The following is a 27965-nucleotide window of genomic DNA, read 5'->3' on the forward strand; positions in this document are numbered from 1 at the left end:
TATAACTGTCAAATCCAGCACAAACCTGCAATAGAAAAGTTTAATTTAGTGCAGAGAAAAAGAGAGAACAATATGTCTAAAAAAGTGTTAACTATAGCAGTACTAGCAGGTTCAGTCAGGTATAGAGATTAATTGCTTCTGCTAACACTACTGAAGTCACTGAACGCTATATCTGTCTTAGAGGCCCCATCTTTTCCAATAACTGCCCGCACGACTCTGTGAGGTAAGTCCTCTTCCCCGGTTATCAGTCCTCAGGTACCACACAAGCCTTTAAAATCAATCACACTCCACCAGACAGGAAGCCGATGCCTTGCTCAATCGGGCACTCATGATGACACATGCCCCCACTTATGGTGCAACACCAAATACCACACTTACATACACACACACTCTTTATACCATGGTAAAGTTCCAGCCAGACTGCAATTACTGCCTGCAAAAATGATACATTCGACTGCTTCTTTATGAGCTGATCGTGTTGTCTTCGCTCCACTCTAACAAACCCCAATGTTGTATTATTAATCAGAATCAGTGTTGGCATCCTTTAAAGAGGCCTGGACCAGATTGGGGCTCCTAAGCTAATGAATATTTCATATATACCGTCTACAACTGAAGAAAAGAGACAGCAGGGATGCACACACAGTCAATGTCAGGATCCTTCCCACACCTGAAGCGTTTGACAAAGGTGGGAGTGGTTCTTTTTTGAGCAAACTCACATTTGCATGCATATTAATGGTGAGTTTAGACCGAGGATGAAGTTCAAGGCTCCTCAGATATGTATGCACAACATGTCCTTTAAGAGAAGGAGGAGGTCGCTGCCTTCAGGAATAAATGAGACATCTGTGTCTATCTAAATGAGCTTAGCAAAATGGCATTCGAGGCCAGGGCACTGGCGAGGATCACAAATGCAACGTCCAAACCTGAAATTCAATTTCATATCACTTGATATATTCAGTACCAGTTCATCTCCTGGCAGTAGGAAGATGACAGGAGTCATTTGTGAAATTAATTACAAGAAATGCAAGGGCTCATAGGTCAAAGCTGATTATAATAATGGGGACAACACAGCCCTTAAGGGGTGAACGCTCAGTCTGTGTTCCCGTCGCACGATTGTCATTTGTCAAACAGCAAGACTGGTTGATAAAACATGAATGTTTACTGTTGGTTGTAGCGCAATTGCATGAGAAAAGATGACTTACAAGGGTGGATAAACATTCCTCCCCTTTTTAGCTCTACATTTCAAACAAGACATCTATCAAAACAGCGACGACACAAAAGCTGGAAGACCTCAACTCGCTCTGGGAGAAGCATCTGTGCATCTAACGCTCGGGGCGGTTGGGGCCAGATGTGCAGATATATCAGTGAGCGAGTCATCTTATGCCGTGCCTTGTGAACAATAATGCTATTTGGCTTTACTTGGCAGAGAAAATGCTGGAGTAATGTGTTAATCTTGGGACGATGAGAATTTAGATAACACTAAAAGGTTCAATTTGTTAACATGCTTTAGTATCAGGATCTAGCAATGAACTTAACTGAAATTAATAAATACTATCAATGTTAATTTGTAAATATACTATTGTTCATTGTGTATAGTCCATTAAAAATGCTAATTTATTCAACTTAAAATGTTAAAAATATGTAAAGTAAAATAGCATATTGTTGCTGTCAGGTGGAAACTTTGTATCTCCATATTTCGTCATTTTAATTTTTTTTCAGAAATCATTACTATTGGTCACCCTTTACGTCTGTCTGTGGGTTTTGCAAAAATGTAACCAATTTAAAGTATTAAAAACAGCTTTTGACTAAACCTCCTAACTCCATTGGATCCTCAAACTGTCAGTCAATCCTCAAAACTCCGCCCACCTCTATTGTAAATGAAGTGCTGCACACATTTTGGAGCATCTCTGCTTGTTTGCAATGCAATGGAGAATAAAGAACTGGTTGTTTGAATAAGTACAGTGTTATAGAAACGGAGAAGAGTGTCTTAGTCTAGCATTTGTCATCGAGTAACAGCCAATACTGTCTTACATCTTTTATACCGTGAGATTTTGGCCAAATGACAGAAAAAAAGTGACATTTCGCTGGTCAAAAACCACCATTTGATCTTGATTTTGGTCAAATGTTAATTATGTAATGACACAAGCAAGTGTCTGACCATGTAGAAAGCCACAATATCAACTTATATATATATCAACTTTATATGTATATATATATATATATATATATATATATATATTTATTTTATTTTTTTTTTGCATAAAATGAATTGTTTTGGACCCCTTGACTTTCACTGAATGGACAAAACCAGTTGAGACATTCTTCAAAAAATCTGTTCTACAGAAGAAAGGATGAGTAAAAGATGACAGAAATTGCACTATCACTTAAAATAATACTGTAAAAGTATTGTTCAATGTTATCCCATGATTCCTAATATGCCTTAACCAATATAAACACACTAAACCTAACTGTAAAGTGTTATCAGAATTTATTATAAAACTATAATTTATTATAGTTTTACCTTTACAGAAAGGCACAGGGGCGTTCCAGGTACCGTTTCCAGTACAAGTGATGGTGGAGAAACTCTCGGCTTCCATTGTGTAGCCGGGCTGGCACACAAAAGTGATGTTTTGTCCAATGGTAAAGTCCTCACCATATCTAAGCCCATTGGCTGGCACTCCGGGGTCTCCGCAGTTGATCACTGAAAAGTAAAGATCAGAATTACGATGTTTACTGGCCAAACTGAACTACTGTGTTGAGTACAATGTGCTAATAGTCTCTATTTGAGCTAAAAGTATAGGCAATTTACAATGTGCCACACAACAGCAGTGTAGATCTTTATTCAATATCTAATACTCATCAGATGGCAATCATAGCTTTTTGTGGCAATGTGATTGAAGCTATCGAAACAAACCTAAGGGAGCCACGTTCACAAATCATCTTTAACAACTCATTTACGCTACAGCGATCTTTAGGACCCCTGGCTTTTTATTTCAAATGATAGATCTTGCTATTATGTAAAGAAATCAATAGTAGCACGCAAGCACGGCTCCCTTCCCACCGATGTCCCCGAGGTGCAACTTCAAATCAATTCCACAGATCTTTTACAATTATCATTCCTCGCAATGGATAAATAAGAGGTGGCTGGATTGGAATGATGTGAGAAAGAATGTGGCGCCACTGGAATTCAGATGAAACAAATTTGTAGTTTTGCACTTTGCTGTGGCTGACAAAAACTCGTTCGATCAGTGCATTTATTTAATTATTTCCCAGACGCAACATCTTAATTTCCTCTATTGATTTATGGTGGACCATTACTTATTTGTCACCCTTGAGTTGCCATACGTTTTGTGTCTTTTGGAAAAGGACGGAAAATGATGTTTTGTAAAATCCATCAGCGGCCTCGCACATAAACATGTCAGCTGATGGTGAGAAATGGCTAACGCTAAATGCTAATGTGACTCCTCCCTTGGACACAGCCATGTATCACCGCTTTCAGCCCACTCAATGAACACATGTAGAGCTGCATCAATCAGAGCTGGTTTGGTGCACCGCCCATATAATTCCAGTCAACAGTATGCAGGGAATACGCCCACGTTTAAGGGTGAGAGCATTAAGGGATGTGATTACGGATGATAATGCCAACTTACCAAGACACATTACGCAGGCTAAGCTGTATTATTGTGTTGTGTGGCTCTTCATCATTCCTCAAACAACAGCTACTTGAGTTTTTAAACAACTAGATGCACTGTAAACCCAAATAAGTTGGGCTAACTCAAAAAAATTGAGGTAATCAGTTACATTTATGATGTTACAGTTATGATGTTCCCAATTTTAAGTAAGCAGAACTATCAAGTTTTGAGTTTGTAGTACTTATTCATGTTAATTGCTCCCAACTTGAAGTACTGAGTTAGCTAACTCATACATTTTGATAGCATTTAACATAAAATATTTAGTTAATTAACTTTTTTATTTTGAGTTCTTGCAAATCAATTATTCACTTCACTGTAAACCCTAAGAAAATACAAAAAAAAAAAGCCAACTTGCTAATTTGCTAAAATGTTAACAATAGCATGGTATAACACTTACTGAATGAGTACAGCAACTTAAAACATGTAACTTGTCTGCTCTCATACCAAGCCGCATACGCTACTTGTCACATGATGGTAACTCTCCAAAAACCCACATTAACAGAAACTCTTCTAAATTAGCATAACAAACATTAATCATTACTAAATCTCCCTTACCATTAATCTTAGACAAAAAAACATTACATAACACTTCATTTTAGCATTTACTCTCCCTTTCAAGTGCCATGGGAAAAGCATGCTAGGAAATAGAAATCCCAGTCCAGTTTCAGTTAAACTTAAGTTCGTCTAAATTAAAAGAAATGAGTTCATACAACTCAAGACTATGAAACAGTTCAGTTTACTTGAAATATGTCGGTGCTGTGAACTCAAAATCAAAAGAAAGTTCTAAATACTCAATGCAGTTAATTTAACTGAACTAATTTGTTCCGTTTAAGCTTGTCCTACTCAAACCAATTAAGTATTTTGAGCATTAGGGTTTACAGTGTGTGTGAGCGTTACATTTTTGTTTGAAAGCCATCCATCTATCCATCCATCCATCCATCCATCAATCCATCCATCCATCCATCCATCCATCCATCCATCCATCCATCCATCCATCCATCCATCTATCCATCTATCCATCCATCCATCCATCTTTACAGTGCATTAAGAAAGCAAATAGGGTCCATTTTGATTTAGTTTGACTTTAGCAGGCACTCTGGGTAAAAACATCAGTTAAATAACACATCTGTAATGAGCCTAATCGATGTTAAGAGGAGTTTTTCATTACCATGTGCCGATACCTTTGTTTGCTAAAGGCACATTGCATTGTTTTCCTGCATTGCCAATGAAATGACAAGTCCCTCTCATTGACACCTTTTATTTTATAACCCACATATTGTACAAAAAGGTCATTTTTGGGAATTGAAAATGTAGCACAGTGCCGGACTTGATGAACATGAGGTGGAAACGGATTAGGGAATTTGAACGAACAGAGTTTGTGACTAAATTAAGGACTCTAGTTAGGTATTGCGTCCGTGGCAGGATTATGAAAGATTGAAATAATTGATTTATTCATCTAACAGAGGCCTGTTCATCTTCCTCCCTTTGACAAAAGAACATCTCGGAGAAACCTGATCCTGCAATCCCACCAATTTTGACCCAATTCTTCCACAAAATGCACTTATCTGAAAACTTTTTAACCTTCTATATTCAAAGGAACATTTAACATGAATGAAACTTTCATGAAGCTGGTCTCATTGAGACGACTTTTCTCTATCAGTCAAGGTCTGTTATAAATAAGATACAGCTTTACATAAATGAATCCCACGCATCTGTCATATCACCTCAATAATACCCTCGAATGAAGCACTACTGAGGCCATTTTGGTTTGTTCAAAAACAAACAGCACTTTGTTTCTATTTAAAGTTCAACAAACATCCTGCCGTTTCTCACTTACAGGTGCAGTTGGGCGCAGTACCAGACCAGGTGCCGTTAGCTTGGCACTGTCGTGTGGTGGAGCCGCTCAGCAGGTAGCCGTCCATACAGGAATAGATGACCGAGTGTGAAAAGGTGGTGCCGTCTAGTCGGTAAACCCGTCCGTTACTGGGAGTCCCAGGGTTACCACACTGCACCGCTATAGTATTTTAGAAACAAAAACGGTAACACTTTAGTTTAGGGTTCAGTTCTCACTATTAACTAGTTGCTTATTAGCATACATATTACTAGGATATTGCATGTTTATTAGTACTTAATAAGCACACATTAATGCATGACCATATTCTACATCCTTTAATCCTAAACTTAACAACTACCTTACTAACTACTAATAAGCAGTAATTAGGAGTTTATTGAGGCAAAAGTCATAGTTCATAGTTAATTAATAGTGAGAATTGAACCCTAATCTAAAGTGTGACCACAAAAATATATAAAAAGTTATTAAGAGCTGTTCACACATGTACCTTATTTTACTATCATCTCTTGTTTACTGTACTGTGACCTGCTCCATAATTTTGAGTCACAAACACAAACGCTTTTATATACTGAAGGAAAAATTAAAGTCTCAGCTTTCTGATTATCATAAAACCCTGTTTATGAGTAAATGATTTCTAAAGAATCTGAACTGAAATCATAGACATTCTCAAAATGGTAAATATTATGTGACAGAATGAGGAGATTTATTTAAACATACACTACGGTTCAAAAGTTTGAGGTTAGTAATTTTTTTTAAAGAAATTAATACTTTTATTTAGCAAAGATGCATTAAATTGATCAAAAGTGACAGTAATGACTTTTATAATCTTACAACAGATTTCTGTTTTAATTAAATGCTGTAGAATTTAAGAATTTTGAAAAATGTATCACAGTTTCCACAAAAATATGAAGCAGCACAACTGTTTTCAATATTGATAATAATCAGAAATGTTTCTTGAGCAGCAAATCAGCATATTAGAATGATTTCTGAAGGATCATGTGACACTGAAGACTGGAGTAATGATGCTGAAAATTCAGCTTTGATCACAGGAATAAATTACAGTTTACAATATATTCACATAGAAAACAGCTAGTTTAAATTGTAAAATATTTCACAATATTACTGTAGTGATCAAATAAATGCAGTCTAGACGAGCTTTCAAAAACATCTTGCAGAGCAGAGCCCAAACTTTTGAACAGTAGTGTACATGAAATAATTAAGACAAAAGGTTAAGTATTTTCACTTTCACGAATTGTGCTTCTACATAAACAGCTTTTAAAAAGCGACTGAAAAAGATCACATACAGTATATACCCCTAGTGTCTTGCCCAGCCTTGTATCTTTGTCATGTTCCTTAGTCTCAGATGGCACACACAGTCTGTTCGATGCATATTGCTCACAAAACTGTCTAAGTAGGTGGTTCTTGGCAAGAATAAGTGGCAATGTGGACCAGACCATATGCTGTTCAGTCAAAGGTCTGGCTACACGAGTCTATGAGCTTTCTAATAAGTAATACTATGAAGTAATCAGCAAATGAATCTGAAGTAGTCCGTTATCTGTAATACTGTATATTCCCTTTTTTTTTTTTGAGTAGCTTCCACCATACTGCTTTTTGATATATCTTTTATGGACATCTAATGGGAAGAAAGTGATGGTCTAAAGGAACAGAGATCATTACAGAGACGTCTTTGACCATGTAATGACTGTGATAAGGGACAGCGGCTGTAACAGAATGAGGTATTAGCGTCTGTAAGGCTTAAATGAGTGGGGATGAAGTTTGAAGATATGGTGTGACAGGCCTGTAGATCATACCCGGAGCATGGCACCGAGACAGAGAAAATGAAAAGAACAAAAAAGAGAGCCGCAGAGATGCTGGTTGAGTGAATTAACCGGCTGAAAACCTATTAAACCACCAAGCCAAAGTGCTTCTACTGCAATGGAGGAACTAGGGCTTCCTTTCAGGATTGAATCATCTCTCTGTGACAGTGTTTGCGGTACACCTCCATGTCTGGGAACTGCAGCGCTCGCTTTGTCTTGCGATGACATGCTGACCATTGTGATTCCCACAGGGCTTGTCACTTTCCGGCATGGGGGATGTATTATAGCAGGACGCCTTCCCCCTCAATTAGTCAGTGTTCCTGTAACCCGGTGCCAATTGCCGTCTCTCAAAAATGCTTCCCGCACAATGGCTTGGGTCATGTCAACTGTATGTTCTGTGGGAGGTGGGAGCTCTGGGAGAAACACCATTAGTCAGGTCTCGAAGCAGGAAAACAAGATGGTGCATCTTGTTTCCTAAAGAAAACACCGCTTGGAAGTGGCTAGTCATCTTTCATTTGTGCTGTAGACTTTACAGCCTCGGAGAAAATGTGTGTTTATTATGTGGTGTGGGACTCTGACAACTGTAACAGGGCATACAGGAGGAGCAGGCCCAAATAAAACATCAGGTAACAATATGGACGGTGATATATTATTTAGCGGGTAGTTGATTTTATTGTTTGTCACTGATAAATGACTTGTGGGACTATTTTATGGTGTAATAATAAAGACAAGTCTTGCTTCCAGGGGGTTGGATGCAATATTATTATTAAAATGAACAGGAAGGTCCTCTGTTCAGCACTCAGCAGCATAAAAAGGCACACTATAAAAAAAAATTTCTACCCGAATCCAGGGTTGAGCCTTTTGGGTCATTTTTTTTGGGTTATTTTTCCAGTGTTTGGGTAGTTTTTGTGTTACCCAGATCCTGGCTCAGACGTAATAACCCAGAGTTTGGGTAGTTTTTGTGTTACACAGATCCTGGGTCAGACGTAACAACCCAGTGTTTGGGTAGTTTTTGTGTTACACAGATCCTGGGTCAGACGTAACAACCCAGTGTTTGGGTAGTTTTTGTGTTACCCAGCTCATGGTCAGATGTAACAACCCAGTGATTGGGTAGTTTTTGTGTTACACAGATCCTGGGTCAGATGTAACAACCCAGTGTTTGGGTAGTTTTTGTGTTACACAGATCCCGGGTCAGATGTAACAACCCAGTGTTTGGGTAGTTTTTGTGTTACACAGATCCTGGGTCAGATGTAACAACCCAGTGTTTGGGTAGTTTTTGTGTTACACAGATCCTGGCTCAGATGTAACAACCCAGTGTTTGGGTAGTTTTTGTGTTACCCAGATCCTGGGTCAGACGTAACAACCCAGTGATTGGGTAGTTTTTGTCTTACACAGATCCTGGGTCAGATGTAACAACCCAGTGTTTGGGTAGTTTTTGTGTTACACAGATCCTGGCTCAGACATAATAACCCAGTGTTTGGGTAGTTTTTTTGTTACCCAGATCCCGGGTCAGACATAACAACCCAGTGTTTGAGTTATTTTTCGTGGGTGTTTTAGAGGATTTAAGTTAATCCGTAAATATTAATTCATGTATATAGTAAAATGAATCAAACCAGTATGCTGGCTTAAATAAACAACCCAATTTGCTGGGTAAAATTAACCCAACATGTGTTCTGTCCTATATTTACCCAGCTCCCAGGGTCTAAAAAAGTGTGGAAAACGTGGCTGCGCTTTGGAAAGAAGGTGAAAATGGCGCAGCTGAGTTTTCCACACCTTTTTAGACGCTGGGAGCAGGGAAATCTTTTTAGAGCACCTTATTTTATTAATTAAAATATTGATATTTGGTACCAGTGTACCAAAATATCAGAAAAAAGGATGTTTGAACCAGATGGTATAGCTATGGCATCTTACATGCCAAATCTAGATCACCTGATCTGAACAAATGGATTTCATCACATGCAAAATCTCAGCTTTGACAACCAAACCATATTTGCATGTAGTTTGAACAAAGCCTTAGATCAACCGATGACTTGTTAAAACTACTGACTAAGTAGCTTTGGGCTGCTCTACTTCTACATTCACCTAGCGAAGTAAGAAGAGAGTACATGCAATGTGAAGTGAGAGTGGGAGTTGGGCAGTTTCAGAGAAGCTGTATCATGTCAGCTGCTGCAGGCGCTTACGTTTGCAGGAGGGTTGAGTACCGGACCATGTGCCGTTGGGGAAGCACATCCTTTCTGCCGAGCCAAAAAGCTCATATCCCACCGAGCAGCTGAAGTGCACTTTACTGCGTATCCGAAAGTCACTCTCATCTCTGCTGCCGTGGGATGGTGTGCCTGGGTCACCGCATGTCCCTGAGGAATCACCTGGAGAGACAAAGAACAGAGATTGAGAAGAGGTGAGGGCCATTCCAACTATACTGTAAATTTTCATGTCCCCATTGTAAATGACATAATATATTGGAGATATATATATATATATTTTTTTTTTTGTGGTAAATATCGTTTTAATTTTAGTTTTCCTGTGCCCTCAATTTCACTTTCCATCCCATCCCCCTGGAAATTACATAATTTTGGTGGGAAAACAACAAAAAAACATTTTTAAACAAGTATTAGTATTGGAGTTGATACATTTTTGGCATTAGTTTTTTTTTTTTGCATTAGTTCGCTTGTTTTATCTTTTTTTATTTAAATTATACAAAAGACAATAACTTTAGTTATTTAACTTAATTAAACACCTAATAACTTTAGGCCCATATTACACTCATTTAAAGGTCCCCTTTAATTTCTTGCCACTGTGTAAATAATAAAGCCATAATTGAGGTACCTGAGCTTGACGAGAATATAACGCAGATTCCTTGTTACATCACAAATTGGTTGTTCGTCATGTGTTTTAATGCATTATACTTTCTAAAGGTGTGTTCAATTAATAGATAAGTATTAAAGTGTATTATAACGATACCATACAAAGCATTATAAGGTGCATTACAAGGCATAATTAATGCATTAAAAATACTTTTATAATGCATTACAAATAAAGGATTTAAGTAAAGTGTTAAAGTGAAATCCTTTACATAATTCAAAAGATACCGCAAAACAGATATGACTGTAGAAATAGAAAAATATGAGGCAGAAAAAATAAATAAACCAAGAATTTGCGTCAGTGTAAAGAAACGTACCATTTGAACCTTTTCTACTGTCAAATGAATAAAAAAGGATGACTAGTCCTTCGCCTCTTTTGCAGACCCTCTCAGGATGTAATCTTGGAGGAGGACAGCTTTTTTCTCATGCACTCAAGGCTTTGCTACAGCTCTCTGGAAATTGATATTCCTGATTGATTCCTGCTGCTTCCATATATCTGAGCTCAGGGCCCTGCAGCCTTGCACCTCACCTGAACCTGAGCTCCATTCATCATCAGCACACAAACGCACACAGAGACACACACCTGCACTCGCTCACATAGGGCTTATGAATAATCTAGCCACACCAAATATAGAAAGTGATCGGTTGTGATTGTGTCACGTCGCACAGCAGTTTCACATTCAGCGTGCGCAGACAAATATCTTGCCGCTGGAAACCTGGTTAGGACACAGTGTTAGAAACCAAGAATTATTGCTGAAGCCACAAGAGCTAAAATAGATCAGAGGCTGGTTGTACCAGCTGTGTGCGACTTAGCTTAGTTCTGGTGCTAAGTTACAATTTACACACTACTAAGCATTTGAGCATTGCACAATTATACTTAGCTGAAAACTCATGTATAAACTTAATATTTACCGAAGCCTCTGAACATGAGCAATATCTGGAATAAACGGCAGACTGATTAAATTATATAAAAGAACTCATGTTTTACCTTACAAGACTTCAGTCCCTCACACATATATGAAGACGTTGACATTATACTTATTTACATTATTTTAACATTATGTAAAAAACTCATACTGTATATAACTGATAACTGACTACTTAAATAGCAGAACTTCAATGATGTGTCACCCTCTGTCACTACTTATGCATGCTATTCTCTAAAAAATGCTGGGTTAAAAACAACCCAAGTTGGGTTTAAAATGGATGAACCCAGCAATTGGGTTGTTTTGACCCAACCTGCTGGGTAGTTTTATTTAACTCAGCTATTGTTTAAAAATTACTGTATTGCTTGCTTAAAATGAACCCAAAGTATGTTGAAAATAAACATTTATTAATATGTTTAATGAACAATAATTAAACAATAAACATTTATTAAATTGCTTATTAATAAATGCTCAACTATTGATTATTATTGTTGCCTCTAGTAATTATGTGTCTGATTTTTAATTTCCAACATATTTTGGGTTCATTTTAAGCCAGTCATATAGTCATTTTTAAACAATAGCTGAGGTAAATAAAACCGCCCAGCATGTTGGGCAAACATTTAACCCAACCGCTGGGTTAAAACAACCCAATTGCTGCTCTCTAAAAAAATGCTTTATGTTTATGCATTTATATAAAATGTTTTAACCCAGCGAATGGGTTGTTTTAACCCAGTGGGTGGGTTAAATGTTTGCCCAACCTGCAGGGTAGTTTTATTTAACTCAACTGTTACTCATTAACTCATTTATTAATGTATTGCTTACATTGGGCAAACATTTAACCCAACCACTGGGTTAAAACAACCCCGTCACTGGGTTTGTCCATTTTAAACCCAACTTGGGTTGTTTTTAACCCAGCATTTTTTAGAATGTAACTTTGCAAGTACATGTCAACTTATTCTACTAACCCTAACCCCTTATTCTAGTAACCCTACCCCTAACCTAACAGTCTACTAATACTCTATATATATTCTTGAAGCCCCTAGTGTGAACTTTCTGTCCCAAAGACCTTACGAACAGTTGGTGAAACCCTCCCAAAACCCTAAAGGCAAACATACTTAATATAAAACTGCCCTCTCATATCAGGTCAGCCAACATGCCAAAGGAACCGGCCGGCTCCATAAACAAGTAATGATTTATTTAAGAACAGGCAGCTGTATGAAAAAAAAAAAAAATCTCCTGATGTAATTCATCAGTGTGGCTGGGGAGTTCAGTAGGCAGGGCTAGTGGCGGCCGGCCCAGGGGACAGATTAAAATGACTGTTATTAAAGGACTGCAGGATGTTCCTCTTACTTATTAATATGTCAGTGGGCTGCTTGAACAGGCTCTTCTGCTGAAGGGCCAGTTGTTGACCCTTGCATGACTGGCAGGTTTTTATCCTGCAGTTGTAAATTGCATACATGTGCCATGCATCACACAGCGGGGACCCACGGCCAGAGGGACGTGATGCATGTTGACATGAAGCTAAGTGAGGAGGATGGATTTTCTCTCGGAGAACAAACACACAGAGGGGTCTGTTTCTCAGGGTGCGGTGTGATGAAGGAACGGGCATCCCATCGGTCACGCTCAGATTAGGGCTTGAATAGACTAGTTGGGTTGTCAACCACTAGGGATGTGTTTTGACAGTGACATGCACTTTTCTTGGGGGCGTGATACAATGGCCAGCTCTTTCTGAGTAAATGCATGGTGGTAAATTTCCTGGGAGGTCTACAAGTGCTTGTATGTCGCTGCGGCATAAGGTGCGTGTTTTTATGTCATGTTCCATCTTTGTCTTTCTTGCTGGTGGCAGAGGACGAGAGGAGCGAGAGCCGGGAGGTGTGGGTGTTTGGACTCCCAAGAGCGCGTTCTGTCAGGGAGAGAGTGCTGACCAAGCATAACACTTCAAGGGCAGACGGAGGGGACTGCTGTATTAGCCGTCCCACTGGAACTCTTCCACTTATCTGCAGTGGCAGCTCTGAGACCACTGTAGACACGGGAGGAGCGGGTATATGTCCATTTGCATGTCACAAGTTGATGTACAGCCACTTCTGATCAAAAGAAGTCACCGCAAACATGCAGTTCACACTTCGATGCAACACTGCTGACAGGATTACGTCAGATGACTGACGTGATATTAAATGTCATCTTTCCGCATCCACACAAACCTTGAGTAGAAGTGAAGTGGGTCATTAAAAATAGATTATTGACCAGTGGCATCTTTGGTGGCTTTTAGCAGTCAGGGCTGATTTTTCATCTCCTGTCAAAAATGCTTTTGGACAACAGATATGGATCAGATATGAAACGACAGAATTGACCAAGCCAAAGCCTAGCATTTAAAGTTAGTTCACCCAAAAATGAAATTTACTCACCCCTCATGATTCTCCAAACCTGTATGACTTTCTTTCTTCTGTGGAACACATAAGAAGATATTTTGTCCTTTTTTTTCATGGGGTCCAATGTTTTCTTGAACATCTTTGTCCTTTTGTATGGACAAAAACAGCTGAAGCAGTAAAAATCTTCATTTTTGGGTGAACATTCCCTTTTAAGCAGACGTTCACCACGCTAAAGCAGGACCCCATATCTTGAATTTTAGGGACATTCAACTGCATTCTATAGGCTAAATCACGCAGTGAGTTGTTGCCCTGCTTCATCTTCGTCACCAATCAACTGTATGAAATGTCAGATGACCTACGTACGTCGGGGACGGGGCAAGTGCGTTAAATGCGTTCATAATTTGAACGCATTATTTTTATACATAGGTCAGGATAACCTGCTTGTCCAAACCACGAGCAGTAAGTGGAGAATGTGGGAGACCTGACTGGAAGCAATTTTATCTTTTTGCAAATCTGTTTGGGTTCCTTTGGGGACAAAGAAATGACACACATCACCTTTAAGAAAAGCAGAATCCCTGAGGTCTGATCTAGCAGCTGCTCTGTCTCAATCAGAGTGCAGTCGGCTCGCTCTATCTGCAGTCAAGCGGTGCCAGAAAGCTCAAGCAGAGCTGGGAAGTGAAGTCTTGAGAGAGGCTCGCTGCTAGAGGCTGCAGCTCTCACACACTTACAACCGCTCTAATTGGAACACAGGAAGTTCAGGTGTGAGCAGAAGATCTTCCCATCAGGAGGACACTAAAGCCCTCACTGATGCAGCCCAGTATATGTGCTAATTGGGTATCAGGCTGTTTCAGGGGCAAAGAGTAAATGGTTGTTTGTTGATTTTAAGAGGGTCGGATCATGTAATAACTTCAGGAGGCTTTACCTCGGAGGCCTCTCACTGGATGTAGGCAATTAGAAGAAGCCGGCAACAAGGTCAAAGGCTTTTAATAGCTTCGGTTTGGACTGTTATTAAAACAAAAGGCAGTAAAACAGCACGAGACACTGCTGACCGATCTCAAGAGCCGCTCATGCAACAGATGCACACACAAAAATTTCAACTCAGGCCTTTTTAACAGTCTGCATTCCCTTGCGTGAGCACATGTTTGAGTGTACAAACGCCTTCAGCACAGCACACAGGAAAAAGGATGAAGTTGTGCTGCTATGATTTTGTGCCATGAAACCCAGAAAACCCTGGAGGCAGATGAACAGTACCAGGAAGGAGAATAAAGCCTCCTAGGACTATAAGAGGAAGAGAGATTTCTCTTTCCGTCTAGCTGTTGTTCTCTTTCTGCCTCCTCCTTTCTGGGTCATGGATCTGTGTTAAGGATCGGAGCATATACAGCGGGATTGGAAAGAGACAATGTCTGTATTCACGCTTTATGGGTCACAAACACTTAATGCAGGTTTAATGGATAAACAGCGGGTGTTTAAAAACACGCACAGTGCATCTGAGTGTTTGCATGCATGCAAAGACTGTCTGAAAGTTTCCAGCAACATGTCATTTATCTCTGGCGGCAATTTTGTAATGACAAAGCGAGCAGAAGTGATTTGTTTTCAATGCGAGTTGGTGATCAGAGGCAACATGCACTCAAAAAAGGGATTTTTGCTGCTTGTGCAATTTGGTTAATTAAAATGAGCTAATGCAACACAATTCTTGAACATTTTGACACAGCTTAATTTCATTGCATGCTATCAATTTAAATTTGTCAAATGGAAGTTTACTTAATCCATTCGTGTTGGGACATGCGTGCCGAACTGTGGGGCTTGGTCCGTACGGATCAACACATGATCCGTTTAACCCCTAAATATTATAGTTGCGAGGCTTAAAGGGATAGTTCACCCAAAAAGTAAAAATTATCCCATGATTTACTCACCCTCAAGCCATCCTAGGTGTATATGACTTTCTTCTTTCAGACGAACACAATCTGAGATATATTAAAAAATATCCTTAGTCCTCCAAGGTTTATAATAGCTGTGAATGGGGGTCCATGTTTTGAAGCCAAAAACAATGCATCCATCCATAAAAAAAAAGTAATCCATACGACTTGCGCATTCTGTGTACGGTCGTCCACCGGAAGCTAGTTATTTGAATTTATAAAGTTTTAAATATGGATATTTATCTAACAAAAATGCATCGATTTGCTTCAAAAGGCCTTTATTAACCCCCTGGAGTCGTATGGATTACTTTTTTTTTTTTTTGTGGATGGATGCATTATTTTTGGCTTCAAAATGCGGCCCCCCATTCACAACCATTATAAACCTTTGAGGACTAAGGATATAATTGTGTTCGTCTGAAAGAAGATAGTCATATACACCTAGGATGGCTTGAGGGTGAGTAAATCATGGGATAATTTTCATTTTTGGGTGAACTATCAATTTCATTTTTGTGTGGAAACTATGATAGAAGAGCATTTACAGAATTATAGCATATTGAAATATATTTTTTTGTAAGTCTTTACTGTCATTTTTGATCAATTTAATGCATCCTTGCTGTGTAAAAGTATTAATTTCTTTTAAAAAAATCATACTGACCCCAAACTTTTGAACAGTAGAGTAAATGTGGAGAAAAAAAATTGGGCCAATGAGACATTCCACGTGCTTTACGACAAAGACCCAGTAGCCAACAAAATATGTTGCTGAACCACTAAAGTTAGAGTTGTTACAGTTGGCACACATCGGCATCATGAGGTGTGGTTTTGCTGAATACGAAAGTAGAGCTGCTCAGCCTAAAGGGCAAAGTATACTTCACTTTTGACGCGTACGTGAGGGTCAGCGTACAGTGGACGTGACGCGAATTTCGTCATCAGAAGCGTACGCGTGTACTGTACGCACACCGTCGGATTTTTGTCGTACATGCACATTACATTTTTTGCAGTAATTAGTTTATCCACAAGGTGGCAACCGTGCCCTGGGGGCGTCGATTCACAAGGTAGTCGAAGAAAACCTGCATAAACAGAACAGAGAGGAATGCATGCAAGCTACAGCGACAACGGAGGCCTACATAGATGAGAGATTGTGCAAAGAGGTTAGAAAGTACCCTCATTTGTACAACTCTAGCATTAAAGAATACAAATATATTTACATGGGATGTAACCCGTGGTGAGAGATTGCTCAAAACCGTGCATGCGTCGAATGCATGTGTACGCGTAAAAGTCAAGTGAAGTATACTTTGTAAGGCTGTGTGTTCGACTGTGCGCATATGTGTAAAAAAACGAAGTATACCCAGTGCTCAATAAATGCTCAGTTTGAAGGTTACAGACAGTATTTTATCATAGTCATCTTACCCACACACATTACAAAATGTCATCTGTGGTCATTCAGACCAAAATACATGTCATTTTTACAATTTATGGGTTTAAAATGCACACAGTGTTTATCATGGACAATGATTCTGATGGGTGAATAAAAACACAAGGACACTACAATCAACCAAGCCAATCAAAGTTCAGTCTACAGGCTTATACAAAAAACAGCACAACCTTTTGGCCTGATTTCTAATCATTCAAGAGCTCCTTTTCAATCCCAAGAAAATACGAACGACCCAAAATTTTGTCTAAGAGGGAGAATTGTGTCCTTCACTATCAATACCAAGTCAGTGGTTCAGTGCACAAAATCTTTTTTTTATAAAGGGCACAACCATACGCAGACTACATAACTTGTTGAGCTCACTGAACCAGAATGGGGTATAACACCATTCAAAAAGCCAATGACTGAGCCATTCTCTCACTTTTGCTGCGTGTTTATATTTAATTCTCTTTAAAGTCCCCAAAGACAATGTGACAATTTGGTAGAATAAGACTTAGGTGAGGCACTGGACACAGGGATCCTTGATTCGCAATAATTCTATGTGACAAAGGCTCAGCTGCCGCTAGCACACCAAGTTTAGAGCTATTTGAAGTGGCCTTGCAGAGCGTTTTTGTGTGGATGGTGTACGGCTTATGTAAAATCTCTCTAAGCCATGTTTGCTGCTCGACAAAACTTGTGTTGTACGTGTGGGTGTAGGGACTCACATGTGGAGCCCTTTGAGGTTCACCTCTGGATTTTTCCCAGTTAGTACATGCCTTTCCTTTCCATTTACAGAATGAACAACAGCAGTGAGATGCTGGGGTATTGTGTTGTGTTTGGTATGAAATATGAATGTTGGGTCTGGTCTCCACAGGTCATCTTGAAGTCCCTGTTCCTGTTTTAAAATCTAACAACATAAACAGACACGAACTCCTGCAGTTGTGTGCGTGTATGTTTCTGCATATATAGTAGTGATGTCTGGCATAGGAAAATTGACATCTTCACTCTTTATTCAAATATTATTAAAAATTTGTAAGCATATTGCGTAGTTGTGCTTGGAGACAATTGTTTTATTTTGTGATAAAGCAATAAACATGCCAGATGTGCCGACATACTTTTTGGCCAGACTGTCAAACAAAGATATTATGAACACATGCAAAAATATGTGAAAAAAATTTGCATAGTAAAATAAAACCTGTAGCTGTAGTTTGCCTTTAAAGGATAAATACTAAATTACTAAGTTACTAAATTCTTCCTTCATATTCAAAATATATAAAATGTTTTCTTAAAGGCACAATATGTAAGATTTTTGGATTAAAATATCCCAAAACCACTAGAACATATTATATATTTTGTTGACTTGTGTACTTAAATTATCCCAGACGTTTCCAAGAATGTTTAAATCCAGAGAAATAATCAATTTTAACCAGGACACGAACCGTGTCCATGTGTCGCCTATCAATGGCCGCATTTACACTGCATGGTTTAAATGACCCAGTTCTGATTTTTTCCGGATATGACCTACGAATGTGCAAATGTGTATTCTCCGATTGGTTTCAGGCCTCATTCATATGTGGAAATAAATTTGATATGAATCAGATACGTGCATTTGTGCCTGCCATATAAGTGGACAGATCAGATATTCCCCAGTGACTTTTTTAAACATTTCGTGGTACAGTTATATCTATAACAAATGAAACATCTCTAGTTGACTAGCAGAGTATTGATTTTGTTTGTTTGTGTTAAATAAAAAGGCGATCTGGTGCTGAAATGAGTTGCTTTTGAAATCATGCTTGTGTGCTCGTTGCTGCTGTTGTCAATGACGGCGACAAGAGATGCGTGCTTCAGTCCCATTGTGGAGACTCCCTATTCGTTCCAGTGAAACCACAAAATAAAATGCACACAAACATGTCCCTGCCCTTGATATACAATCACTGATAAATGCATTTGGTTTTAATGAGTAAAAAAACCTATACGAGGGCGGATTCAAACCCAGAACCTCTGACACGCTAAACAAAAGTTCTACCACCTGACTATTATTCCACTTGCACACTTCTAGCGGATCTGTGTACATAATCATCAAAACCTGTGTGAAGAACTTGTACTATATTATTGTATTATTTTGATATAAGGATGAAACTATTGCATAATATACTATTAAAATTGATTTCTTGATATCATAATGCAATTTTTTGTTTGTTTTGCCAAGTGTAGTGTAATTGCAGATATCGGATACGGGTCACTTTTAAAAAAAGATGTAAGCGGGTCGTCAAAAAAAATCAGATTTGATTAAAAAAAAATCGGAATTGGCTATCAAGACCTGGTGTGTAAATGCCAATGACATCATACCCGCGTTACCCTCGCTTTTCGGTTTTATTTTGTAAAAACAATGTAAAAACCAAATACGCTTTAATATATTATATCTTTTATTAGACAAGTGTTTGGACACATTTATAGGCAGAAAACTAATCATTGTTATATAGCTCAACACGTTTAGTCTTGTTGTTTGAATCTTGTTTTCTTGATTATATTAATATGATATTCTAATATCGATCTTGCTTACTGCAGTGTGTCATAGCAGCTGCCGAGCGAACGCTCAGAGTAACGTTATAACATCTTTTTCAACACACAAATGTATCTAATAAGATAAACAGCGCTGTGTTTCCTCACATACAATTGACTGGAAGAAGCGGAAGCGGAGACTGTGGCATAATAAAAGTCTTGAGCCATGTGTCGCGCTCGTCTCTCATTAGCAATCACTCCAGCGGCTTCATTACGTTCACAGATCATTTGGCCCTGCTCTGCTTCATACTACAGTAATGTTAATAATGAACATGATTTCTGCCTGAGTCCCATCAGATTCTTTTCCACTGGCTGTGAGGTGAACACGACATCTTCCATGATGCCGCACTCAATCTCGGCGTCATCAAGCTATGCCTTTGTTTTGAATAGGCGACCTCTAGTAGCGAAAATTTAAATATTGTGTCTTTAGTATTTTGATGGTTTAACTGAACTGGTAGGGTCATTAAAAACTAATATCCCCTCCGGTCATCACTTTTGGCCACTACTGTATCTCCAGCGAAATTTGCATGTAATCTCAATAAAAAAATGACCGAAATGTTTAAAAAAAAAACAGCACAGCAAACCCACAGATTAATTATGCACCTCACAGATGTCGGACGCAGGCTTAAAGCGGCGCCCCACCAGCTGATTTTTCAGCCGTAAACTTCATTTACATAGTCATCGGGCAATCGGAGGGCCGCGTCTCTCAGCGGGCGAGTGTTAACAGTCCCGCAGACTCAAACTTCTGCTGAGTTAATGGTTCTGCTGCTGGGGCGGATTCTCGCGGCCTTGCTGGTGTACAATGAGTTTCTTCTCACACCGAAGAACTGACAAGCTCTACTTGAAGACATTTTGTTGCTTGGAAGTCATCCAGACTTCTCACCAATTGTTATTCGTGGTGATTGTGCAACCGAGCTGTTTTCTGAGGTTCTTCTACACCTAAATGACTAATATAATGACTAATTACATACTAAAGCAGAGACAGAACAGACTGTGTTTACTGAAAGAAACTCTATTTCTCACTCAAGCTGTGCATAAACATATACTCTCAATGGCAAGCCCCAGAGGAATACACTCACACGCATTCAAAGGGGAAAGATACGAAACAAATTGCATCCTATTTCAGTCTATTACAAATTTGTTTTTGTGGTATTCCTGTTTCACAAGCTTTACGTGACGAGGAATTGGAAAGAAATGTCAGAGGCTTTGAATCGCTTTCAGAATGATTTTTTCCAGCTGATGAAGATTTAAATCTAAAGCAGCAGAGCATTTAAAAACTGCAGAGCACGCTTTTTATAAAAATAACATTATTATATGTTGGTGTAAGCACTAATATAGTTATCATTACTGTTAAAGGGGTGGTTGATTATGATTTCACTTTTTTAACTTTAGTTAGTGTGTAATGTTGCTGTTTGAGCATAAACAACATCTGCAAAGTTACGACGCTCAAAGTTCAATGCAAAGGGAGATATTTTCTTTTACAGAAATTGCTTTTTAAGGACTACAACAAACGGCTGGTAGGGACTACAACGAGCTTCTTCCTGGGTTAGTTACCCACTAACCCTAAAATTTACATAAACCCCGCCCCCGAGAACACACAACAAAGGGGGTGAGGCCATGTTGGGCTGCTTTAGAGAAGAGGAAGAGTTGTTGTAGTAGAGTGTTGTTCATTTTACGCCGGACTGCTTCACAAACGAGGGTCAATTCAACGCTGGATTTGCACAAAAGATTAACATGACGACACATGCTAGTGGATGAGTTGAATCAACTCCACAGCAACTACATAAATTTATCCACTAACCATTCAGAAATGTCTAAAAGTTGTAACTTCTTCCTGAGTCTCTCCATCAGTGTCGACTCCGGTTTGAACAATGTAAGGCTGAACACCGTTACTGACAATCCTCATTTTGGCTGCGTGAGATTCTCCAGCTTTGTTGTTGTTGAGCAACCGAAGCACAAGCTGTTAAGGAAAGTATCTCTTCTGGAAAGTATCCCAGCTCATTTGCATTTAAAGGGACACACACAAAACGGCGTGTTTTTGCTCACACCCAAATAGGGGCAAATTTGACAAGCTATAATAAATGATCTGTGGGGTATTTTGAGCTGAAACTTCACAGACACATTCTGGGGACACCAGAGACTTATATTACATCTTGTAAAAGGGGCATTATAGGTCCCCTTTAACTTTGTTGTCATTTTAGACACAGTACTGATAGAGTTACTTTATCTATTTTTGCTCCAACTTGTTAACCATCATGTGTCTCACAGTAGTGGTGTTTAATTTCCTGAATGAATCAGTGTTTTTAAACAAGCAGTTTGAGTGAATGGCACAATGAATCACTTATCACATTCTTTCTGCACGTTATATATCGGTGTGCTAGTACAGTCACTGAAAAAACCCCAGCACTAGTAAATAGACTGAGATTCTGTCTGGAACACAGACAAGTAGAGTGATAGAAACAGTGAGAACTCCCAGTGCTGGACTGTATATCAGGACTCTTGGAACTCAAATTAGAAGACAAATTGGACTAGAAATAACTGTAGTGTAATTTCAAATAAATCACATTCCAAACACAACATGGCCAGCTATTTTTCAGGTTTGCTCTATGCCAGAGAAAACAGTTCCAAATGAAGCCAAAGCAGGAAGTGTTGCTAACACAGACAACAGACTGATCCAGAACTGTTTTACAAAATACCAGCGCTTTTGGAATATCGCCTGTCCAATCAAATTAGCGGACTGCAAATAACTTTTGCAGCCTACGAATGTAAGGAAAAACACGATTTTTTTTTTTTTTTTTTTGTGTGTGTGGAGGCAGCTATGTTTAATGAGCACAAAGCTGTTTGAATCGATCAGATAAAGCACTTCAAAAATAAACAAAAATCGGCACACTGCCACTATTGCTTCCAAAGATCAATTTATTAAAATAGACAATGTTTCGACCACAAGCTCTTCTGATTGGCTGTGACTTTTGATCGTTTTTGTCGCGTTTCGTAGTCGTGTCACGTCTGGTGTGGATTCGTCGCTGGAATCTTATCGCGTCTGGTCAGGACACGGTGTAATGCAGCATTAAATGGCTCTTAGCAACTTTAATTGTGCAGGTTGTGTTGATGGATGTCCGTCCTACCTGAGCAAAAGGGCATGGGTGCGCTCCAATGGCCGTTGAGCTGGCAGGTTCGTGAGGACTCGCCCTTCAGTTGCCGACCACCCGTGCAGCTGTAGCGCACCGTGGCGCCAAAGGTGAACTTGTCCCCGCTCAGCACTCCATTGGGAGGAGATCCAGGATGCCCGCAGTCCACAACTATCCACAACACACGCAGAAAAGTGTGAAAAAATTACTGGATCGGCAAACACTCCTTCTGTACACATTCAAAAGTTGAATATGATTATATTAAAACATAAAAGACTTGAAACAAAGCTGCTCTTTACTTTTAATTATACATTCGCTCTAGTTGATCTCAATGAATACGGTGCTAATTCAGCTTCCTGTAAGAACGGTTGATCAGCACTTTCTGAAAGTTTCTTCCTTTCCTGTATCTCAGACCTCACTGCTTCAAATTTAAACACATTAGACTCGATTAAACTGCCATTCTATGTGCTATTTCTAAACCACTCAAACTCATTTACATTCAAACTCATTTAATCTATCTATCTATCTATCTATCTATCTATCTATCTATCTATCACTAATACTCTACTGCATAGCAACACACTAGCAACCACCCAGAGTACCCTAACAACCATATAGCAACACTCTAGCAACCACCCCGAGGACCCTAGCAACCGCATAGCAACACCATAGCAACCACCCTGCACATCCTAGCAACTGCATAACAACCATGCAGAATACCCTAGTAACTGCCTAGCGACCACATAGCAACACCTTAGCAACCACCCAGAATACCCTAGCAACCGCAAAGCAACTCCCTAGCAACTGCATAACACCTTAGCAACCACCCCGATTACCCTAGCAATCACAGCAGCACCCTAGCAACCACCCTGAGTAGCATAGAAACCACCTAGAATACCCTAGCAACCACACTGCATCAACCTAACAACTACTTAGAATACCCTAGTAACCTCCTAGCGACCACATAGCAACACCCTAGCAACCACCCAGAATACCATAGCAACCGCAAAGCAACACCCTAGCAACCAGCCCAATTACCCTAGCAACTGAATAGCAACACCTTAGCAGCCACCACTATTGCCCTAGCAATCACATACCAACACCTAAGCAACCACCCAGAATACCCTAGTATTAGTACCCTATCACTAATACTCTACCACATAGCAACACCCTAGCAACCATCCAGAGTACCCTAGCAGCTGCAAAGCAACATCCTAGCAACCACATAGCAACACTCTAGAAACCAACCTGCACACACTAGCAACTGCCTAGCAACCATCCAGAACACCCTAACAACCGTGTAGCAACGCCCTTGAAACAGCATGGCCTTAAAAGCTTCAAACTTTTTAAAAGTGCTGTCTGGTTTCTGGCTAGGCTTTCTCAAGCCAACATAAAGTTTGTCTACAAACTTCTGAATCTAGTTTAATATAATAATTTATCTTAATTTATTTAAAATGGTATTAAAAGTAACAAGCCTTTAATGTGCACAGAAACGTAATAAAGCTAACATAAATTTTTTTATTTTTTTATATATATTTAGATATATATAAATAAAGCATTGAATAAATCTCATAACCAGTCGAGAAACAATAAACACCTCTCATACAGGCCAAGGCTGCAAGCAAACGTCAGCATTTTTATGCGAAACGTGTCTCAGATCTTACTGTAGAGTCGCTTAGGTATTCAGAGAGCTCTGCAAATGGTGTTCGGACACGTAAAACTACAGGAAAGATTATGGAAACACAAAGCAAAGTGGCGACTGGGCGAAAGGGCATCTCTGACAGCAGGGAGTCTTGTCAGGGCAAAATGTGAGCTGAGGTCCCGTCGACTTCACAGCTGCTGCAGAACGCGTCTCACCGAGCTGTACACGGGCTGAGGATGTGCCGTGTTTCAACTTTCACATTATAAAGCGGGGATCAGATTAAAAAAACCCGTCATTGCTAATTAATCTGCCACCTGTCCTTCAATTACAACCACTGATCTTAAGCAGCAGGAAGAGGGTCGTGCAACTAATTCCCCTCAATTACTGGAATGAACAGGTAATTATAGCACCACAATGCCACTGCCAAATTTTCATTAAAGATGCCAGAAACATACCGATACACTCGGGCAGCGGTTTGTCCCACTGACCCGTGGGCTGGCAGGTGAGGACGGGAGAGCCGAACAGGTAATAGCCGGGGTTGCAGTCGTAGAAAACCACCGTGCCAAAGGTGAAGTTTCCATGCTCGATCTTACTCTGCCTGATAGAGTTGGCTGGAATCCCAGGATCAGAGCAATTGACAACTGAATAAAGAGAAGAAAGGGAGAGGACAGAAACAGAGACATGTGTTATTTGGCAGAAGCACTAAGCAAGTGACTTCAGTGGAAACAACTAGGTCAGATGCTCCACGCATGCGACGCATGTAGAATGAGAATTTGCCATTCTGTCACAGACATCCACTCAAAAAAATTACTGTTAGGACACAATCACTGGATCTATATATATATATATGATTTTAATATTTAAATAATATTATAAATGAATTAAAACATTTATTTTTATAATATAATATATATTTAAATATAATTTAGCTCAAACTGTGTTATATTAAATATATACATATTTTATAAACTTAAAAATATATAATATTATGTATTATAAATAATTATTTTAGTATTTAAGTAATATTATAAATAAATTAAAACATTTATTCTTATAATATAATATATTTTTAAATATAATTTAGCTCAAACTGTGTTATATTAAATATATAAATATTTTATAAACATGGAAATATAGAATATATATTATGTTAAAACATTTTAATACATTTATTTTTATAATATATATTTTTTATAATATAATATATATTTTTGAATACAATTTAGCTCAAACTGTGTTATATTAAACATGTATTTTATAAACATGAAAAATATATAATAAATATTATATAAAATGATTTTAGTATTTAAATAATATTATAAATAAATTAAAACATTTATTTTTATAATATAATATAATTTTATATTTTATAAATAAATTAAAACATTTATTTTCATAATATAATATATTTTTAAATATAATTTAGCTCAAACTGTTATATTAAATATATAATTATTTTATAAATATTAAAAAATATATATATAGTATATATAATGATTTTAGTATTTAAATAATATTATAAATAAATTAAAACACTTATTTTATAATATAATACATTTTTAAATATAATTTAGCTCAAACTGTTAAATTAAATATATAAATATTTTATAAACATTAAAAATATATAACACATATAATGATTTTAATTTTTCAAATAACATTATAAATAAATTAAAATTTTATTTTATATAATAATATATTTTTAAGTATAATTTAGCTCAAACTGTGCTATATTAAATATATAAATATCTTATAAACATTAAAATATATATAATATATAATGATTTTAATATTTAAATAATATAAATAAATTAAAACATTTATTTTTATGATATATTTTTAAATATAATTTAGCTCAAACTGTGTTAGTACCACGTATCATAGTTGCATGCAGTAATAAGTGAGTGCACAAATGCATAATGGCATATCACAGAACATGCAGTCTATATCAAACTAAATATATCAGCATGACATTTTAGTATAACAACAGTATAACATTGTGTTTCCTTACCAGACATCATTAATGACATTTTTGTTAGTGTACTTTCAGCCACCAAACCCCACAATTGGCAGCCACTTAGCAACATCCAACAGCCGCTGTGCCCTTTCTTACCCACAGGGTGCACTGCGGTGCTTTAATACTGTCAGGCGGTGAATCAGGCAAAGCTCCGTGTGAATAAAAGACTTAACTTTTCTCCCCACCTTTACATGTTGGTGGTGGCTGGCTCCACTGTCGGTTGGCCTGACACTGGGCCCGAGAGGGGCCCTCCATCACGTAGCCCATGTTGCAGGAGAAGCTCACCACATCGTTCAGGTTGAAGCCATTGCCTACGGTACGTCCATAGATGGGGCTCCCCGGGTGTCCGCAGCTGATGGCTAGAGATGACGAGAGATGTTTTAATATGGTGTAAACATCATGTTAAAACAATCTGTGTAGCAATGTGGGAAGCTGTTTTCTCACAACAGGTACATATTAAATGATGGCAATGTTTTTAGAGCGTGATTCAATTATGGCAGAAAATAGATGTGGCCTTAATGTAGATTGGTCACTGCGGGAAATTAGTTCAATTTCCCTCTGTAATTTCTAATCATTTATTTGGTAAGTTGCCAACTTAGATGCAATAAATCAGATTTGGTTTCCCCTTGATAAAAAAGGCAATTCAAAACCAGCACTACAGCCTAAATATCACTGAACAGAAACGAAGGCAGGACTAAATCACCGTCATGTGGGACACAATCACCTGTACACATCTTTAAAACTTGTGTGTGATATGTTTGATATCAGTAAACATGTGTTTAAAAACAAAAACAACAACAAAAAAAAACAATAAAAAATGTTTTGCATCGTATGCCATCATTTTAAAGCAAAAGTTTTTGAATTTTTACATTTTAACTATATGATTTAAAGCTATTAAATTGTAACTACACTGTAAAAAAAGAATTGTTGGTTTTGCTTAAAAAAGTACGAAGTACGAGTTCACTGAAATTAAAAATTTGAGTTAATACAATGAAGACGATTGGTTTAATCAACAGAAACTCAAAATATTATGTTATCTGAACCACATTAATTATTGAAGTTGATTTGACAAAAAAAAAAAAAAAAATGTTCTGATGATATTCATGAAAAAAAAAAATACAGTGTAGAGGAAACTTAACATTCAAAGAAAAGAAATAATAAATAATATAAATAATTTATAATAAATTTTTTGTAGGAAATACATTGTTCCATTTCTCTCTATTTATACACTGTTGTTCAAAAGTTGGGGGTAAGTAAGATTTTTATTCAGCAAAGATGCACTAAATTGATCAAATTACTTTTACGTTACAAAAAAATCTATTTCACATAAATGCTGTTCTTTTGAACTTTCTAATAATCAGATAATCCTGAATGAAGCAGCACAACTGTTTTCAACATTGATAATAATGTTTTTTCAGCAGCAAGTCATCATATTAGAATGATTTCTGAAGGATCATGTGACACTGAAGACTGGAGTAATGATGCTGAAAATTCAGCTTTGATCGCAGGATATAAATTACATTTTAAAATAAATTACAATACTAAGCAGTTGTTTTAAATTGAAATAATATTTCGCAATTTTTTTACTGTATTTTTTATTTTTTGTTATTAAATTAATGCAGTCTTGGTGAGCATAAGAGACTTCTTTCAAAAACATAAAAAAAATCTTACAGACCCCAAACTTTTGAACGGTACATCACCCCTAGTAGTCCTCTATAGCACATCAAGACATTTTGTCTGTCATTTAATAGCTCTGTAACAGTCTTTGTGTGAAGGGAACA

The 27965-nt window shown here is 37.9% G+C and overlaps 1 protein-coding gene across 1 annotated transcript in view; it reads right to left on the bottom strand.

Annotated features, from left to right (window-relative positions):
• csmd3b (CUB and Sushi multiple domains 3b) overlaps window positions 1-27965 on the bottom strand; it is a 484809-nt gene that overhangs the window by 29650 nt on the left and 427194 nt on the right. The window contains 6 exon segments of the mRNA XM_051873165.1: window positions 2519-2698; window positions 5527-5703; window positions 9539-9721; window positions 22523-22696; window positions 24623-24808; window positions 26370-26543. Coding sequence (XP_051729125.1) covers window positions 2519-2698; window positions 5527-5703; window positions 9539-9721; window positions 22523-22696; window positions 24623-24808; window positions 26370-26543 — 1074 coding nt within the window.

Source organism: Ctenopharyngodon idella, chromosome 19 (genome assembly GCF_019924925.1).
Source record: "Ctenopharyngodon idella isolate HZGC_01 chromosome 19, HZGC01, whole genome shotgun sequence".
Classification (NCBI taxonomy): domain Eukaryota; kingdom Metazoa; phylum Chordata; class Actinopteri; order Cypriniformes; family Xenocyprididae; genus Ctenopharyngodon; species Ctenopharyngodon idella.